Consider the following 19870-nt stretch of genomic DNA (forward strand, 5'->3'; position numbering starts at 1 on the left):
TCCTTAGCCTTAACTGTTGGCTGGGGAATTCTGGGAGTTGAAGTCCACACAACTTCAACAGTGGTGAGATTCAAAAAAAATTACTATTGTTTCTGTGGGCGTGGCTTGTTGGGCGTGGCAGGGGAAGGATACTGTAAAATCTCCATTTCCTCCCGATCAGCTGGGACTCAGGAGGCAGAAAATAGATGGGGGCGGGGCCAGTCAGAGGTGATATTTACCAGTTCTTCAAACTATTCAAAATTTCCGCTACCGGTTCTCCAGAACTGGTCAGAACCTGCGGAATACCACCTCTCATCTTCAAGTTTCTAAGGTTGAGAAACATTGCCTTAAGGCAGGGGTGTCAAACTCGCAGCCCATGGGCCGGAGGCATCGTGCGCTGGCCACACCCGCCCATTTTAGCGAAGGGGGGGAAGTTGCGATACCTCGCGTAAAAACCGTGTTATTGTGACTTTGACAGCCCTGCCTTAAGAGGATTCCTTAAAGGAACAGCAACATTTTTTAAAGTTCAGGGTGAAGGCTGCAAAGTCTACTTTAATCAAGAGCTGAGAAATAGTGCATTTCTTCAAAATAATTTTCAATTTTAGCCCTAAGAGAGAGCACTTTCAGGATGTTAAGCTTCCTAAGCACACTCTCAGAAAAACCAAGTTGAACATGAATCAATGAGATGTATAATACTTGAACGTCATTGCGATATGATTGAAGTTGTTAGATTCTAATGTAAAGCACAACTAATGGTGATTTGAAATGAAGATGTGATAAAGCTATAATCTAATTTTTATAGTTTAATCTGATTCTAAAAAATTTTAAATTCTGGTTTTTTTCTCACCTGAAGTATTTGGAAAGATATGAAGAGAGATAATTAATATTGATATTAAACTAGTTGTACAATTCCTTCCTTTTTCTTACCTGCTGACTTTAATTTCTCTATTTCTGTTTCATTCTGCATAATATTGCTTTCCCTGAAAATAATGTACATATGTAAGTAAGCATTTAGAAAATGATGATAATCCTATGTTTTTTTCTCTCAACAATCCCACAGGGTAAGAATTATTTTACCCTAAAAGATATTGTATCACTAGGGACAATTGGATTTTGTATTTATTTTTGATAGATGTGTCTTGCTGCTGATTAAGTTGCTATTTCTTCACATGGAATCTGTGTTTAGTTCCTTCAAATACATAGTCATCTTACAGCAGGACTTATGAATGCAGAGGGTGGATCTGTTTGTGCATAAGTTAATGCAGGAGTCTCCAAACTTGGCAACATTAAGACTTGTGGAATTCTGAGAGTTGAAGTCTGCAAGTCTTAAAGTTACCGAGTTTGTAGACCCCTGAGTGAAGGGATGTATTTTTGGAAGCAACTCACCCAGTGGTGAGATTCACTTATCTTTGCTACCAGTTCGCAAATGTGAGCGCTCACCCTCGCTACACTCGCACGCACCATCTTCTGTGCATGCGCAGAAGGTCACGCATTATGTCGGGGTGGGTGGGTGGAGCCTCCAGCAGCTGCCGCTACTGGTTCGCTTGAACCAGTAAGAACCTCCAGAATACCACCACTGAACTACTCACCCCTTTGTTTTTCTTGGTATGCTTAGCTTTAAGTAATACGGTATAATTGTCAGAATATCCTGCTTTTAAATTAAAGTGGGCGTTAACAGAAAAACCAATTTTTCATAAAAAATTCAGTAGTTAAACTATCCTGGCTTAAAAGCACATACATACCGTAACTTCCTTCTTTTCAGACTTTTCCAGATTAAATCTCCTTTTAAGTAGAATGGTAAAACGTTTCAGTTCGTTTTAATTGCCTGTGAAGTTTTTACAGACTTGTTTCGGGTGCTTTTGCAGATTTGAGCTGGTGCTCTTTCTGTGAAATTCCCAAATCTTTCATTTTTACTTAATGATCTATAATTCTGATATGCCTGGTATTTAAATGAGCAGCCTTTATAATTCGTTGTGCACCTTGGTCAACCGCTGAAAGGGGTGCTTTTAATGTCCCCACATTTTCAGTTGTTAAGCATTTCATTGACATTCTGTGAATTGCAATGGGAGATCTAGCAGAAATTTCTCTTAACCCAGGAACTGAAATCTACCTTAATGGCAGGTGTGATACTGAAAGAAGGATCAGAATAACTATAGTTAATGTCTGTAACACTGCTTAACAAGGCAAGGGAAGAAGAGGAGAACATGTTCCATGGTGTGACATTAAAAGCTGAGTCTGACTCCCAGTTTGCTAATTATTTAGCAAGGGAACATACTTTTGTATAGGCCAGTTACAAAATTTAGTATGAACTGCTGACTATTTTTATGTCAACTGCTCTGATGTTTAATAAATAATTGTTGCATAATAAAAGGAAGAAAACCTTTTATTGAATTTATTGAAGCCTGAATTTATTTTAGTGAATGGATTCTATAGCAGAATATAGTAAGTTATCAGCAATTCTGAATATTTCTTCTTTCAGTTTTTCCTATTCTCCTATTTCCTATTCCCAGTCTAGCCGATATAGCCAGTATAAAATAGAACATTTCTGGAACATTTTAGATTATCACAGCTAATTATAATAAAAGATATCTGCATGTGGTATATGATGAAGCATGTTTCTTTAGTGCATTACTTAAACATTTTGTTCCCTGCATTCATGGAAATGTTTCTACTATCTGTTTATTATTGCTCAAGTACAAATGAATTACAAGATATATTAATTTTCTCATTTCAATATGTTCAGTGTGAATCTACAGCTGACAATCAGATTGATTTGATGTAATTTAAGATTTAAAAAAAACACTGGATATCATCTTGCCAAAGTTAAATAAATGGCTATCAATGAGAAAGCCATTTATTTAGGTTAGGTCGGTCTCACTGAAAATCAGCTTCTATGTCACAAAAGAAGTTATTTAAGCACAGGGCTACCAAATGTGATGATCACTTTTAAAAATAGCACTTCTGTGGTTCATATTCTTGGGTGTAAATAAATGAAATGGTCTGTAATGCAATGCTTTTTTGATAGTTTTAGCACCATTGGCTTCATATTCTTGACCTTTAAACAAAGTTATGATCTTAGTGGTACTGTTAGAGAAATTTTCATAATTATAGTTTTGATAGGTTTGAAGTAAACCACATTGCATGCACAATTCCTTTCCCCTCTCTGGAATAATGCTTTACATGACAAAGCTTGATTTATGCTAATATTAAAGAATAAAATAAGCTGGAAAATGAGTAACCAAAGCAGGGTACTTGCTTTGCCTGCACAGTAGAATAGACCATGGTTATAAATCTCTCTAAAAAAAGTGCATAAAAAAGTAGACATGGAAGCCCAATATTCATTAATAATCTCATATTAAATTTTGGAGCTTCCCATCTTCTGCAGTTCTTGGAACTCAAGAGGATCTAGAAAAATTCCTTTGAATCCTCCCAGTCTTCTCTCAAGGAGCAGCCTTCCACAACACAGGTGGGTGATCTTATGGCTTTTCCTTATCCAGAAAAGTCTCATTCACCTTGATTCAAGTGCAGCCTGCAGGCTGGATACGGCCTGCACAGGTCATACCCATCCTGGCTTCGCAAAGGCAAAAAACATACGTGATGCATCCCAATATGGCCCACGATGTGATCAGCTTTGACAGCCCTGCATTAGACTAAGTCATGTTAGTTTTCCATTGTTCTACCTGGAAATGCCACAAGTCTCAAAAAGCAAAGGCCAGTTACCCTAAAGCAGGGGTGTCAAACTTGAGGCCTGGGAGAAGGAGACGGCCCGCGGGGTGCTTAGATCTGGGCCACCTGCAGGGCTGCCCTGGAAACAGTAAAGGACCAGCCTGCGGTACCTCTGACAGTGAAAACGGGTTCCCGAGCTCGGTTTTTGGCTGCGATGGCCACCTGCAATCCTTTGCAACCCTGAAATTGAGTTTGACACCCCTGCCCTAAAGGAATATGAAGAGAGATTGATTCACACTTCTCTTTAAGCTGTCTAAGATGAGAATTGAAAACTAATGTTCACCATTTGATCCATTAATGTATTAAATCAAATTATAATGAGCAGCTAGGCGTAATAGTTGACTTCCTTCCACCTCCCTTGCCCCACAAGTGAGTCTGAATGCCTGCTTCATCTGAGGAAGCTAAAATGGTCTTTTCCCTCAAGGCTGGCCTTCAGCTTGGCTTCCCAGTTCACAGTCCTTTCTTGAAGAGCATCTTAGTTGTCCAATCAGGAAAGAGAGCTGTTTCAATGCTAGCCCTCTTTCAAAGGTTGGGGGATATAGAAGGACTGGCAGAACCTGGGAGTGGAGTTAAAAAAGGGATCAGCCTAGAATCCCTATGTAGCCACAAGCCAACTAAGCCCAACCCCCCCTTGATTTCCATTGACTCTTATTTAACTCCAGGCTATTCATTGAGAATATTCCTATGCATAGGCATGAATAGCAACAAATCAGTTTAACTGGATCTTCATGTGTGGGCCTAGTCTTTTGCCCTTGAGAGGGGAAGTCGGAATAGAGATGGTCCAGAAAGTATTTTCCAGCTTTTGCTTTTATCTGTCGTCAACTGTTCTATCCACCAGTAGTATTGAGGTTTATTCACACCTGGGCTTTGAATTGGGCTGCAACTGTATTAAATACTTGGTTGCAGGAACTTGGTGGTGTAATTTAATGAAAAGAAGGACTAGGGGAGACATGATAGCAGTGTTCCAATATCTTAAGGGCTGCCATAAAGAAGAGGGAGTCAAGCTATTCTCCAAAGCACCTGAAGGCAGGACAAGAAGCAATGGGTGGAAACTAAACAAGGAGAGAAGCAACTTAGAACTAAGGAGAAATTTCCTGACAATTAGAACAATCAATCATTGGAACCACTTGTCTCCAGAAGTTGTGAATGCTCCCACACTGGGAGTTTTTAAGAAGATGTTGGATAACCATTTGTCTATAGTGGTGTGGGGTTTCCTGCCTAAACGGGGTTGGACTAGAAGACCTCCAAGGTCACTTCCAATTCTGTTATTCTATTCTATTCTACTAAACAGCTGGATATATTCCTTCTTTCTCTCTCTCCTCCCTCCACCCATCCCCCCTACTTTAACACATTAGGCACCAAATGTGAAAATACACCCTGATGAGGAGGCTTACATCCAAGGATGATGTTTTCCCTTCACATCATTCCCAGGTAGATCCTTGTCCGATGAATCCATGCATAGGAATTCCCTCTGATGTGATGGGCATGCAGTCCTCTCTTCCATGCTTGAGAAATAATGTCACTGGCAAAGAAAGGATCTTATTTACAAAAGAGACACCAGAAAAAAAAGTGTTAATTCTAGGACATGCCTTTGTTTTACATTATGCACCTATCTACTTAATAACTAAACAACTCATCCTCCTGGCCCATACATGCGTTGTTAATCATGTATATTGGATCCTGAAATTATCACAATGCTATGATTTATATATTGATATGGTAGAAATGAATATAAAATATATGTTTGTTATGGCCAGCATTGAGATTCATTCATACTTGAGCTTTAAATTGGGTGGCAATTCTATTAAATAATAAATAGCTGTCTATAAGAGGAAGGAAAACAGTGCTGCTTCTGAAATCTACTACTCAAATGATTGCTTCGAATTGATTTATAAGAGATATCCTGGTTTGTAGTATTTTTTGCCATCATTTATAGTTTTGCCCTGTTAGCTTCCGGTGACACAGTAGATGGTATATCTCAGTCTGATGGGATATTTTGATTAAATATTGCTTGGATATAGAGTCTCACACATTATTAAGCCATTGCTTGGTTAAACATGGTTTACTGAATAAACGCTAATAGCTGGTTGCACAAACCCAACCGTGAATCATATAAACCAGAGCAGCTTGTTTTATACAACATGCTAAACTGAAACTAAGTACTATGTGGTAATGTGCTATAAATATACAATGACATGGAAATCAATGTAGTTTCAGGTTAGAACCAACCTGTGTTAAGTGAAGGGGGCTTGTTGGCTCGGCAGTTAAAAGACCCTGAGCTTGTCACCTGGAAGCCTGGGTTTGAGACCTGAGCGCCACACTATGGGGTGAGCCCCCTTTACTTGCCTTAGCTCCTGCCCACTTAGCAATTCGAAAGCATGCGAATGTGAGTAGATCAATAAGTACCACTTCGGTGGGAAGTAATGTGTTCCATGTGCCTTGGTGTATAGTGACATTGGCCACATGATCATGGAGAGAATATTTGGACAACACTGGGTCCCTCTGCTAAGAAATGGAGATAAGCACCGCTCCCTAGAGTCGGAAGTGACTGGACAAGGGAAATCTTTACCTTTGCCTATGTTAACTAAACAGGTTCATCTTTAATGTTGAGATGATGGAATCGAGGACTTAGATTGTGTGTACTATTTCCCTACAGAAAAAAGTACAACAGAAATAATCAGTTGTTTCAGCAGACATCATAACGGGGATATTTTTCCTGTCTCTGTGTCTAAGGAAATACTTAGATCAGATTTTCTAAGTCTGAGTCACTTTAAGATGTGTGGAGGACATCAATTCCCAGAATTCCCTCAGCCAGCATTGCTGGATTCTGGGAGTTGAAGTCTGCACATCTTAAAGCGGCTGAGGTAGAGAAACACTTAGATTGTTAATGTGAATGAAGAGCCACCACTTGCGAATCAAAGAAAAATTGTTAAATTTCATCCCTTTCATTTCATTTCTTGGCAATTTGATAAAAATTCATGCACATACGCACAAGCAGTAGTTTTATGTGTGTGTGTGTGTGTGTATGTTATACACACACACACAAACACACATACATACCAGTGTGGGTTATGGCTGGTTCGCCCTGTTACGGGCATACCGATGCCTGCTGGGAGCACCAGGTACCGTTCCGGTACAGGGGCTTCGGAGGGCCCACTCACCCGCCCTCCTTACCTGTATTTGATCCAACTGGGCCATTTGCGCAAGTGCATGGAGCATACGGCGCCAGCACAACGCTCCACCAAGCAGCTCAGGGCATCGTAGGCAGTGGGTGTGCCTGCGTGCACAGTGCACATGCACATCGTGGATGCCCAACCCCGTCACAGCATACCAGTTGCGACGGGATCTGGAGCCCACCACTGATACATACATACATACATACATACATACATACATACATACATACATACATACATACATACATACATCTGCTGAGGAATCAAACTCCTTTTCTTCTTCCAGGCTGTATTATATGAACAGATGTTAACAGTATTATAATTTTATAATTATTTGGAGAGAGAGTGTTGGTTAGCTTTAAATGTTTTAACATTTACAATATTTTTGCAGCATATTTAAACATTAATCAGCAAGTCCCCATTGTACATATTTTCAGTGTCACCTTTGAAACCGGTTTGAAGAGCTTGCTTAATTTGTTCTGCTCCCATCACTAAAGAATAGAGGTGCAGTTTTAGCTAGTTCATTGTCGAAGCAATTGCTTTTGAATTTTTAGAGGGGGAAAAAAGTGTATATATGGGTTTTTTTTGTCTTCGATATGGAATTCTATCAGAAGCGTACAATATTTGTGGTAAATCAATAGAGAAGAAGTAGATTTTCTCACAGTATCCTAGCGAAGAAAGGACTGATAGTAAGTAATTTGTATTACCCACTATAGCAAATCTAACTTACCTTCTCAAAAAAAAATGCTCTGTTTGTAAGTTCACTATATTGAGTGGCGATAATTGTAATCCTAGATTTATAACCATTCATTTGGTGACTCTTTGAAGTCACAATAGCACTGAAAAAAGCGACTGTGATATTTTTCACATAATCATGGTCACATGATCGAAACTGCCGTGTCTTTATAGTTTTCGTGTCCTGGGATCATGTGTATCACAATTTGCAACCTTCCCATTCAGTTTTCGACAAGAAAAATCAATAGGGGGAAGCCAGATCCACTTAACAACTGCATGATTCACTTAACCACTGTAGGGATTTGCTTAAAGATGGCAAAAAGAATGCAAAATGAGATGCAACATCTGCCTCGCTTAGCAACGGATATTTTGAACTCAATTGTGATCGCAAGTCGAGGACATCTTGCATTATAAGCATGGAGGGCCTGGAGTGGGAGACTGGATGTGTATAAAAGCTATTAACTATCTTATTCCAAACTCACAGAAGTATTCAGAGTATGTAAAGGTTGTGGGAATTATACTTTGAATGCTGTCTGAATAATAAACAAGTCAAGCTGAGGTGACAGTATCATTACAGACAATGCTTTGGGATACGTGTCTATTTATTCAAAGAGTGATTTCTAGAAGGGCTTTTTCATTTTTTCCCATACCACAAATAGATTCTAAAATATATGGGAGGAAAAGAAAAGAAAAAGTAATATTTAAAATGGTGAATGTGTTTAGCTTTACCAGTTGATAATATGTACATGTATGTAAAATATTTGCAGATATTTGTATACATTTCTGTAATATATGTATATTTGGTTAATAATGGTGGGAGCTGGACTACTGTAAAATTACGCACTTTAATTTCTGTTGAAAATTTTAAAGAAATTTGTAATCCTGTAAAATAAAAGCAACAATCCATCAGTAATTGTTCTGCAAGTTTTATATTGAGGAGTTTGTTTATGATATTTTTTTTAAAATAAGACTGGCCGTATCAATGGTGGAAAAGAATCATGCAAACTGCAGGCAATGTTATACTTTGTTTTCAAAAATATAATTAAGGAATAATTTAGTCTGGGTAAAAGACACAAAAACATCTTATTTCTTAAAAATATACTCTGCATAACAGCAGCATCAGTGTGGTTAATAATTATTGTTTTGGGACTAAGACGATCCACATATAAGATTAAGCTCAGGAAAACCCACCTCATAGAGTGGCTATTGGGAGGTCAAAAATGGATATGTTTATGTCATACAATATCAATTGAGATGCCAGAAGCTCTGACAATTATAAAATTACAAATCTGATCACTGCTGTGTTTTTTCCCCCCTTAATTGGGACAATCTACAAACTTGGTTAAAAAAAAAATGCAATGATTTACCAGACAGGATTGAGGTGTTGCAAAATCTACTTTAGAACCCAAGCTGTAAGTAGCAGAACATGCAATTAGGTTGTTGTGTGAGAGATGGGAAATATGTGTTACAACCCTTCCTCACTGACATACGCTTTAGTATTCCCAAAATATAACCTAGTTTTCACAGGTTTGTCCCGGGTTAGAAAACCTCTGTTTGAAATCCAGGTAGATTTCCATTTATGTTTCCGTGAAGCTGCTCTGTATGAACCTTGTCCCTCTTCATTCTCCAATGAATTCCCTACCCTCTACTCGCCTCTCTCCTTCCAGCCACTCCTCACCACCACAAATGCGCGAATGACAAAAGTGTGCCTGACTAAACCGCGGTGACAAAACCGAACCGACAAAACCGCGCCAACAAATGAGCGCTGAAGCGCGCCGACAACAGCACGCCAACAGAAGCGCGCTGTAACATAACCCTAAAAATAACCCTAAACCTAACCCTAAACCTAACCCTAAACCTTACCTTAACTTAAATCGCGCTTCTGTCGGCGCGCTGTTGTCGGCACGCTTTTGACATCGCGGTTTTAGTGCCGCAGTTTTGTTGGCGTGCTTTTGACATTTGCGCTTTTGTCAGGTCACGCACCTCCTCACCCGGGCTCCTTAGGGTCCCAAAAGGAAGCAGTTGCTGGAGCTAAGCAGCCACCAGGAGAAAGAGTTGGCAAAACAGCTCAGTTCAAATTGGATTTGACCAAGAAGGAGGCTCAGTAGAAGCACCTCACTGAGGATTATGAGCATAGGTTTTCCAAGCAGGGGGAAGACCTGTGGGAGTGCAAGACCAGGTGCCAGCGGAGGCTCAGCAGGCTAAGATGGTCAGCCAGTTCTAGACCCACGATGCAGTCCCACTGGAACAAGGTCCTCCCGCTCTTCGCCACCAGTGACACTTCCCTCCAGCCTTCATCCAAAGCCCAGCACCAGGAGGTCAAAGCAAACCTCCAGTCAGAATTTCTGTCCCCCTCTGACCCACACAAAAAGACCCCTGAAGGGGGAGACTCTCTGCAGCAACACAAACGTTCATTGCATGTATCTGGCTCAGGGGGCGTAGTTTGAGGACCCCTGATTTAGTGCAATATAAAAAATGGAAATAATTTTTCTGTGGACCACCAAAATTTTCTCACGGACCACCAGTGGTCCATGAACCACCAGTTGGTAACCGTTGCTCCAGGTGGCAGTTTCAGCCTAAGTTAAGGGAAATAGAGAAATTGATTGAGTTTTATCTCTCTTGTCCTCTCAGGAGAAAGCAGACAGCCTAAGTACTAGCTATCTGGACTTTTACATGTCTTGTGTAAGAGGTGAAGGTTGGGTTACTCCAATTATGGTGTGGAAATGCTTCAAAATGAGTTCCAATTCTTGTAGCCTAAAAAGCATGAATTTTGTTTGGAACTTGCCATTTCGGTCAATGTTGCAAATTATAACCATGTTCTTTCAAGGCATTCAGAAAGATCCCAGTTGCAAAGAGGATGCCACGTACTCTTCCCAACTCAATTCAGATCTTTAATGCAAGAAAAATGATTATGCAGCCAGGTACCTTCATCCATTGCAAACATTTATTTTTGGACAAGTCAGCCCACATTTACAGAACCAAAACAAACAAACAAAAAAAAACCCCATCCCACCCCAGCATTTAGGGTTGGAATTAGTGTGAAGAGGTTCAGCAGGCCTACTTCCAATTATTTTGAATCAGCATTTATTCAATGGGGTTGCTAATTTTCACTCAAAAAGGAAAATGTATACGGCTACATTTATTAGCCAAAAAGGGCACACATTCCATTATTTTGAATTATTTTTCATTTAATCCCCAAGTCTTGTGTATCCAGTTCCAAACTAGCACAATATTCAGAATAATCAAAGTCCTTGATTTCAAAAGTAACTTTGCTCCATTTTTTGGGTTTCTGGCGGCCACTGGGAGTTTCCACCACAAAGTTTTTAATGGCCAACATCGGAAGCGTGAAATCCCGGTAGATCATTTCCATCCCCCAAATCTGCAGGAACACAAATACAGTTAGCCTCTTTACCAGGTTAAGTAAGTCACAAGAATAGATTTCTACCTATGGGGAAAATGTCAGCGAACTGTAGAAAAAATCATCTCCCAGTGTTTGGGCTGCCCTGGTTTTTACCAAAGAGCAGAACAGAAATAATACAGATTGTAAAAGCCCCTCTCAGTTTACAAAGATGCCTACCCTTCCTTCCTTCCTTCCTTCCTTCCTTCCTTCCTTCCTTCCTTCCTTCCTTCCTTCCTTCCTTCCTTCCTTCCTTCCTTCCCTCCCCCTCCCCCTCCAGAGCCTACTGACTGACAGGTAGAGATTCTCCTCAAGGATATATACAGGAGTGGGATCCTACCAGCTCAGTGATCGTATGGTTTGCGCACACGCACTGCGTGCACGGTTTTAGCAAAACTTACCTTCCATGTTACTTTTGGAGAGTAACACAGCTGAAGCGTGGCAATTCGCTCTGCCGCGCAGATCAGCTCAGAAGATATAGCAATAACAATAACAATAACAGTTAGACTTATATACCGCTTCATAGGGCTTTCAGCCCTCTCTAAGCGGTTTACAGAGTCAGCATATTGCCCCCAACAACAATCCGGGTCCTCATTTTACCCACCTCGGAAGGATGGAAGGCTGAGTCAACCCTGAGCCGGTGAGATTTGAACAGCCGAACTGCAGAACTAGCAGTCAGCTGAAGTAGCCTGCAGTGCTGCACTCTAACCACTGCGCCACCTCGGCTCAGTAGGTAAGTAAAGCAGGAGGGTGGGCCCACCTGACCATCGGAACGAACCGGTTCGCTCCCCAGCTGATCGTCAGAGCTACCGGTTCGCCTGAACTGATCCAAACTGGCTGAATCCCACCCCTGGATACATAGCATTTAACAGGATAGGTGTTCTCTGCCCCTACCCCATTTTTGTTATAGTCTGAGAGTTCATGTTTCTTGGATAAACTACAATTGCTGGATTCACCCAAGATGGCAAACAAAACCAAAATAAAATGCGTTACGGCTTTAAGCGTTATCTGAACAAGAGGCTACCGCATAATTATCTACCGAGTTCTTGTGCCACGCTAAGACCATGCAAAGCTTTCCTAAATGCACAACCATCAAATTGTGGAAGTTTACCTGAGTCCCCACTGTGTTATCTGAAACCTTTGACAAACTTTGGCTTCACACTCTGATTTCCACAGATGAATAAACACAGATTAAAGCCTGTTAAACTCCTGTCCTTGATGAACACATTCTGCAAGATCCTTTCCAGAAGCCCCAAACAACAACAATAATAAAGGGAACAATCATCAGTGGGAAACTTGGCTGTGGTCTGCCATAAAACAAATTAAGGTCTAATTAAGGAATGGGCATATTTACATAATCTGAACTTGAGATTTTAGAAATAAATTTGATTTAAAAAAAAAAGTAAATTCAAAGTCCATCTGCCAAGTCCTTCCCACTGGCCTGCCACTTTCTCCTCTCTAACATCTCTCTCTTCACAAAAACAAGCAAAATAAATATATTTAGGGGAAAAATGAGTTCAAACTGTGCTTACCTGCCCACATGTCTCACAACTGATGGAACTGCCTGGCTTCCAGTCTTTGAATTCGCGGGAAAGTGTCACACAATTGGGTGACTTTGTGTAATACAGGCTGCATAGAGAACAATTGGGCATTCTGTAATCTTTCATTCCTAAAGCAGTGGGGCATGTAATTCTTGGAAAAAAGCAAGCCCTGACTGACAGTTTTGGGGAAGGGGCAGGGGTGAGCTGCTATGGGTTGACCTGAGTTTGGGAGAACCCGTAGCAAATGTTATGGCCGGTTCAGGGAACCTCAAATCCCACTCCTGGCTGGCCCCTCCCACCCCACCCCTCTCAGGAGTCTCCACGTGGCCTGTTTTGGGTGTGAGGTAAGTGCAGGGCCTGTGTGGAGGCTTGAGGAGAGGGGGGGGGAACAGGACAGCTTCCGGAGCCTGGGGGATGCAGTTTTCACACACCCCAGAGCCTCGAGGAAATCCTCCGAGCCTGGGGAAGGCAAAAACATTCACACTCTCGCCATCGTGCAGGAGGACGACTAGGCCACGCCCACCATGGCCATGCCCACCCAGCAACTGGGCAGAGAACCCATTGCTAAAATTTTGGTTGCCCACTTCTGAAAGGGGATTCTTTGCTGACCTTCCTCTTCCTAGGTTGAGAGAATAGTGTCTCTGTACACATATGGATTTATATACCGATAACATTTATTATAGTTGGCCTCAGTCAATCAGATGTACAGACTATATTTGGCATTTTCATAGACCTGAGATAGGCAGATGTTGTGTTAAAGGTATGTAAGCTGTTCCAGGTAACCTTTTGCAATAAATTGATAGTGATTTTGTCACAAAATGTGTGGTGCTTGTGACAGAAATATGTGACACATATTTTGAGCAACAGGGAGCCGCAGCAGAGGGATGAAAGAGCCGCATGTGGCTCCAGAGCTGCAGGTTGCTGGTCCCTGCTCTATAACAGTGATGGCTAATCGTGCTCAAACCCATAATGCAATCTGTGTGTGACACCCACCTCCATGTGCCCTGCCTCCCTGCGCATGCATGCACTCCCCCTATGCTTCCTTTGCACGTGCGCGCCCAACCCCTGCATGTCCTATTTTGGGCCTAGCAGGCCTCCCTGCAGCCTCCTGGGACTAAAAACAGGCAGTGGGAGGCCTACCCTCCCCCTGTGCACACGTATGAACCCCCCGCCCCCTGCACATGCATCTTCCGCATATGCCCTGCCCCCCACGCATGCATGGCAGAGACCTGAAAATCAGCTGGCTGGTGGTAGGTGCACACAGTGGAACTGAGCTGGGGCAATGGCTCATGTGCCTGCAGAGAGGGCTCCATGTGCCACCTGTGGCACGCACGCCATATGTTCGCCATCATGGCTCTATACATTAAGTAAGAAATGTTATTTCTGAAACACAAGCACAGGACTAGCTTTCTCCATCCTGGTGCTCTTCAGACATTGGATATAAATTCTCATTTCTCTCAGCTCTCATTCATGAGAGATAATTCCACAATTTATTTGGAGGGCATCAGCTTGAAGAAGTCTGCTGCAGAGTTGGGACAAACTTGCTATTTAAATGGAGAAAGCCAGATATGCTTCCCGATACAACTAGCACTTAAGACATACACATACACACATACACATACATACATACACACACAGTCACCATTTCATAGTGGTTTAGAGTATCTCTGGGCGGTTTATAGAGTCAGCATATGGTCCCCAACAATTTTATCAATCTTGGAAGGATGGAAGGTTGAGCCATGGTGGCGCAGTGGTTAGAGTGCAGTACTGCAGGCTAGTTCTGCTGACTGCCGGCTGACTGCAATTTGGCAGTTCAATCTCACCAGGCTCAAGGTAGACTCAGCCTTCCATCCTTCCAAGGTTGGTAGACGATGAACCCAAGTTGTTGGGGGCAATATGTTGACTCTGTAAACCGCATAGAGAAGGCTGTAAAGCACTGTAAAGTGGTATGTAAGTTTAAGTGCTATTGCTAATGCGTCAACCTTAGCAATAGCAGGAAGCCTTTTGTCTAGTCCCGACAAAAACAATAGCAATAGCAATAAGATTTATATACCGCTTCATAGGGCTTTCAGCCCTCTCTAAGCAGTTTACAGAGTCAGTATATCGCCCCCACAGTCTGGGTCCTCATTTCACCCACCTTGGAAGTATGGAAGGCTGAGTCAACCTTGAGCCAGTGAGATTTGAACCGCTGAACTGCAGATAACAGTCAGCTGAAGTGGCCTGCAGTACTGCACCCTAACCACTGCGCCACCTTGGCTCTTCTCTTGAGCAGGTCAGGCTTGAAGGAATTGAATTCCTGGCAGTTGGCAAAATTAGCAATACTGCATCCTAACCACTGCACCACTGGCTCTTCTCAATGTTATAAATAGAGTTCAAAATCATAGAGCAACTAGTCATTTCTACTTTCCCTCACCTGAAGTTGGAATTAATGTTGATGTGATGCATATTCTCTATTTTGCGCAGGTCACTGGCATGGCAGACAGCCAGGTTGCAGTTTAGGCAACAGAAAATTACACTGTCTGGATTGTGTAGGTGGCGCTGCTGCTGAAGTTTGACATCCCGCAATTTCCTGCTGATCATGCTTTCATGCTGCAATTTTGCAATCTATTGGAAAGAATCAAGAATCTGTGTTCCATCCATATGAATATATGGTATATTGTGACTTCCTTCTGCAGGTCTCCAAGATTGCTAAGTGATGGCAGGACTAATACTTCCAGTTACCATTGTTAAGCAAAATCATGGGTTGTTAAGCAAGGATCTCATTGCAATTTCCTTCCAGCTTCCAATGAGTAAGATCAATGGGGAAGCCAGCAGGAAATTGCAAGCGCCAGATAGCTTGCAAGGTGCTGCCAGTTATAGGAGAGTGTGCAAGGGACATGAAGGTAAATGATTGCTGCTTTCACAAAAAACGAGGCGTGCAGAGGGTTTGGGAGGTCTGCAGAGTGCAAAAACTGTTTTTTTTTAAATATACCTCTTCAAAATCTTGGTGCGTCTTATACTCCGAAAAATACAGTAGCTCAAAGTTTTTTCTCCCCCTTAGAAGACTGTAATTTGAGACTATGAGTTACGACTTTGGTGATGTAAAGTGGCAGCAAAAGAACAAATAAGAGCACATTATCACAACATGTCGAAATCTGGCTTGCTGCGTTTCCCACCAAATTAGTACTTTATTGTCATTCTTTCTCAAAGCCTAAATATCAAAGGCCACTTTCTTGGCCTTTCCAGGAAGTTCTTTTACCTTTTGGTGGTATTCTTCCTCAGGCATCTCCTGCACCCATTTTATGGCCCTCTCCATAAGGATCTCCAAAGATTCATTAAGCCTCTCACGGGCCACCTCCTTGCTGTTGGTCTTGGCCAAAATGGAACAGATGCTGTTTGGGGCACGGGCACGGCCTCTGGCCTTCAGAAAGAGAAAGAAGAGCAACTGCATTCATCTCCAAATGCATTCACCAAAGACACTCTCACCTGTATTCAACTCCAAACTAGTGGGCTCCAAAGCCCACTGGTGTTCAAGAACAGGGGTATCAAACTCGATTTCATTGAGGGCCGCATCAGGGTTGTGTTTGACCTTGGGGGGGGGGCACGACCAGCTCGATGTCACTTGTGTTGGGAGGCACCTGTGGTAACCAGAGCGCTCTTCCAGTGAAAACGGGCTCCGGAGCTCTGTTTTCAGCTGCGATGGCCTCCTGCAACCCTCTGTCAGTGAAAATGGAGCTGGGGAGGGCTGCGTGCAGCCCTCCTGAGCTCCATTTTCACTGGCAGAGGCATCGCAGGTTAGTCCTGTGCTGTTCCCAGGCCAGCCCGGGGGCCAGATCTAAGCATCCTGCAGGCCAGATAGCAGTTAGATAGCAATAGCAGTTAGACTTATATACTGCTTCATAGGACTTTCAGCCCTCTCTAAGCGGTTTACAGAGTCAGCATATTGCCCCCCAAAACAATCCGGGTCCTCATTTTACCCACCTCGGAAGGATGGAAGGCTGCGTCAACCCTGAGCCGGTGAGATTTGAACAGCCGAACTGCAGAACTGCAGTCAGCTGAAGTAGCCTGCAGTGCTGCATTTAACCACTGCACCACCTCGGCCCCTGGACCTTGAGTTTGACACCCCTCCTTAAGAACATAAATGGATCAGTCCAAAACCACCCTTCAGTTGAGCTATTATTGTTCTCAATGACCCAGCATTAAGAAGAAGACTCCTTTCCTTTCTAGACATCTTCTGCAGGTGTCGGGATGCATTGGAATAAGGTTCTCAAAACTGACTGACCTGCATCATGGCAATTTCATTTGTCATCAGCCCGTAACGGATTACGATATTACACTCAGGGATGTCCAGCCCTTCCTCAGCCACGCTGGTGGAAAGAAGAAGGTTGAGTTGCCCCTTGCGGAAGCGATCGAGAACATCTTGTTGCTCTTGCTGAAAGACAAAGACAAAATTAGAAGGCTTGTTTTTTTACCATCTAGTACTGTGATGGCGAACCTGTGGCACGCGGAGCCATTTGTTAGGGCACAAAAGGCGTTGCCCTGTCAGCTCCAACATGCATGCGTGCGCTAACCAGTTGACATCAGCCTTCGACCGGGAACCGACTTCCGGTTTGCTTGTAGGGCCCGTTTTCGCCCTCCGGAGCCTTCAGGAGGCTTCCCTGAAGGCTCCAGAGGGCGAAAACCGGCCCTATGAGCAAACTGGAAGTCTGTTCCTGAACTTCCGGTTTTCCTTGTAGGGCGTTTTTTTGTGCTCTGTGGGCTTCAGGGAAGTTCCTGAAGCCTCCGGAGGGCCTCCGGGGCAGGGGTAGGGAGGCTGTTTTCGCCCTCTCCAGGCTCCTAGAAAGCCTCTGGAGCTCTGGTTGTATGTGCATGTGCGCAGGGTGGGGGTGCACGTCCATGCGCGCTGGGGTTGTGCACATAGGATTATGGGTGTGGCACGCCCGCACAGGAGCCCCCCCTGCTCTCCCCCTGCTTTTGGCACGGAAGCCAAAAAAGGTTCACCATCACTGATCTAGTGGAACTGGGATGCTCAATCCCAGAAGACAGAAGCGGGCTTCCTTTGAACACTTTTATTCAAGTAGTCTACAGCTCAGGGGTGGGAAACTGTAGCCTCTTTATGACCCGTGAACTTCAACTCCCAGCATTCCTGAGCCAGCATGGGCGAACCGGTAGCATTTCACCCTTGGTCTCATTCCAGTGAGACTTACAGTAGACCTGGGAATGGGATAGAGGCTTTTCCACATTTTTTGGGGGGGAGACTTACCTGCGTCATGTGCTTTGTCTGACTGCTGGAACCAGCTCCCGTCAGAACATCAGACTTGATCCCAAGTGCACGCAAAGCCTGGTTACCCAGGACCCACTCCTGCAGAGAATAGGCACTCTGGCGTGTCCAGATGAACACAATGCCCCGTGAGCTCTTCAGTTCTTGGAACTGGTCTTGTAGGACTTGTTGCAGCTTGCCAAGTTTGGGATTCTCGTAGCGACTGTCTTTAGCAAGGTCCAAGAGAGTCAACCTGTTCTCTATAAACCAAAGGCATGGTGTGGTCTCAAATAAGGATGAGCAGCAGGAGAATCATCCCTGAATCTGACACGTATCTATAATAACTCCTGATCCTATATCTCAGTTAGCATTTAACCCAAAAGATTAATGTGGGTAGCAGTGAATAAGAAAATTGAAACCACACGGACAGCGACAACAAAATACATAACCTAATATTAATAATTTTAGAGCCGAGGTGGCGCAGTGGCTAGAGTGCAGTACTGCAGGCCACTTCAGCTGACTGCTAGTTCAGCAGTTCAGTGGTTCTAATCTCACCGGCTCAGGGTTGACTCAGCCTTCCATCCTTCCGAGGTGGGTGAAATGAGGACCTGGATTGTTGTTGGGGGCAATATGCTGACTCTGTAAACTGCTTAGAGAGGGCTGAAAGCCCTATGAAGCGGTATATAAGTCTAACTGCTATTGCTATTGCTAATATAGAGTGCAGTAGAGTATATGACAGTAAATTGCCACTACAGGGAGTCCTTGACTTATAACCACAATTGGAACCAAAAGGTCTAAGCAAAGTAGTTCTGTTTCGTATCCTATTTTATGACCTTTCTGCCACAGTTGTTAAGTGAATTACTGTAGGTGATAAGTAGCGAATCCGGCTTCTCCCATTGAGAAGAATCAATATTATTGGAAGCTGGCTGGAAAGATCACCAAAGGTGATCATATGACCCCCCCAGAACACTGCCACTGTTGTAAATATATGCCGGTTGCCAAGTGGGAGAAAATATGGGTGCACCTTATATATCGAATATAGCATTTTTGGCCTCCCCAAACCCCACCCCCTTCACAAAAATGGACCTGCAGAGGCTTTGGGAGGCCTGCAAACTGTTCCTTGGGCCTGGGGAGGGCAAAAGTGAGTGAAAAATAGGCCGTTTTTGCCCTCCAGCCCCCAGGAGCACTCTACAAGCCTCCCAAAGCCTATGCATGCCCTGTTTTTGGCAAAACACGGGCCCGTTTTCATGAAAAACTGACCATTTTTTGCCCCTCCCTGCCTCTAGGATCACTTTGCAGGCCTCTCAAACTTTCTGCGTGGCCCGTTTTTCACAAAAAATGATGTGTGCAGAGGGTTTGGGAGGCCTGCAGAGTGCAAAAACTTTTTTTAAAAAATTACCTCTTCAAAATCTTGATGCATCTTATACTCCAGTGCATCTTATACTCCAAAAAATATGGTACATGACACTGGGGATGCTATGACAGACAGGTCATAAATTACTTTTCCCAGTGTCCTTTTAACTTTGAACAGTCACTAAACAAATGGTTGTAAGTTGAGGGCTGCCCATAATTAAACTGCAGGCAGTTCCAGCAATGAAAAGTTCCTTTGAGTTTTTTAGTGGCGTGACCCACATTTATTCTTCTCCTCTGCCTTGTCTTTCCATTATTGTTCATTCTTATTTTATTTAATTTCCCCAACACTGATTACAGTGCCTAATACTTGCAACTAGCGTGTTTAGTGTATCTGGAAGTCCACAAGTTGTGGAAGATGCTCTTCTCTCTTAATGTTATCTCTTAAGGCAGTGACGGCTAATCTTTTTGTTGCTGGGTGCCAATAATGCAAGCGCACGGGTGCAATAGCGCACGCATGTGTTAGAACAATAGCACACACACATACTGGCACCCATAATGCAAAGCGCACCCCCACATGCGCATGTGTGCACAACAACCTGTCCCCCTCAGTGTGCTGCACTGCTCGCCTCTAAGCTGAACTTGGTATTTTCTCGGGGGGGGGGGGCTGGGGGAAGCTGTTTTAATACAATACAGTACAATACAATACAATAGCAGAGTTGGAAGG

The 19870-nt window shown here is 43.2% G+C and overlaps 1 protein-coding gene across 3 annotated transcripts in view; it reads right to left on the reverse strand.

Moving 5' to 3' along the window:
- Window positions 1-10783: 10783 nt before the first annotated feature.
- The window catches only part of DHX58 (DExH-box helicase 58), a 30370-nt gene continuing 21283 nt past the window's right edge, over window positions 10784-19870 (reverse strand). For 2 of the 3 annotated variants that reach the window (XM_087722985.1, XM_087722984.1), the window contains 6 exons: window positions 17797-18053; window positions 16816-16965; window positions 15793-15954; window positions 14968-15158; window positions 12546-12642; window positions 10784-10995 (listed from right to left, as the gene is read on the reverse strand). In XM_087722985.1, the coding sequence (XP_087579111.1) occupies window positions 10801-10995; window positions 12546-12642; window positions 14968-15158; window positions 15793-15954; window positions 16816-16965; window positions 17797-18053 (1052 nt within the window). In that variant the 3' untranslated portion in view covers window positions 10784-10800. The remainder of the gene's footprint in view (window positions 10996-12545; window positions 12643-14967; window positions 15159-15792; window positions 15955-16815; window positions 16966-17796; window positions 18054-19870) is intronic. The other variant, XM_087722986.1, reaches the window with a different exon arrangement.

Source organism: Thamnophis sirtalis, unplaced genomic scaffold, assembly GCF_051295495.1.
Source record: "Thamnophis sirtalis isolate CommonGarterSnake01/CBP01778 unplaced genomic scaffold, rThaSir2_p1.2 scaffold_9, whole genome shotgun sequence".
Taxonomy (NCBI): Eukaryota; Metazoa; Chordata; class Lepidosauria; order Squamata; family Natricidae; genus Thamnophis; species Thamnophis sirtalis.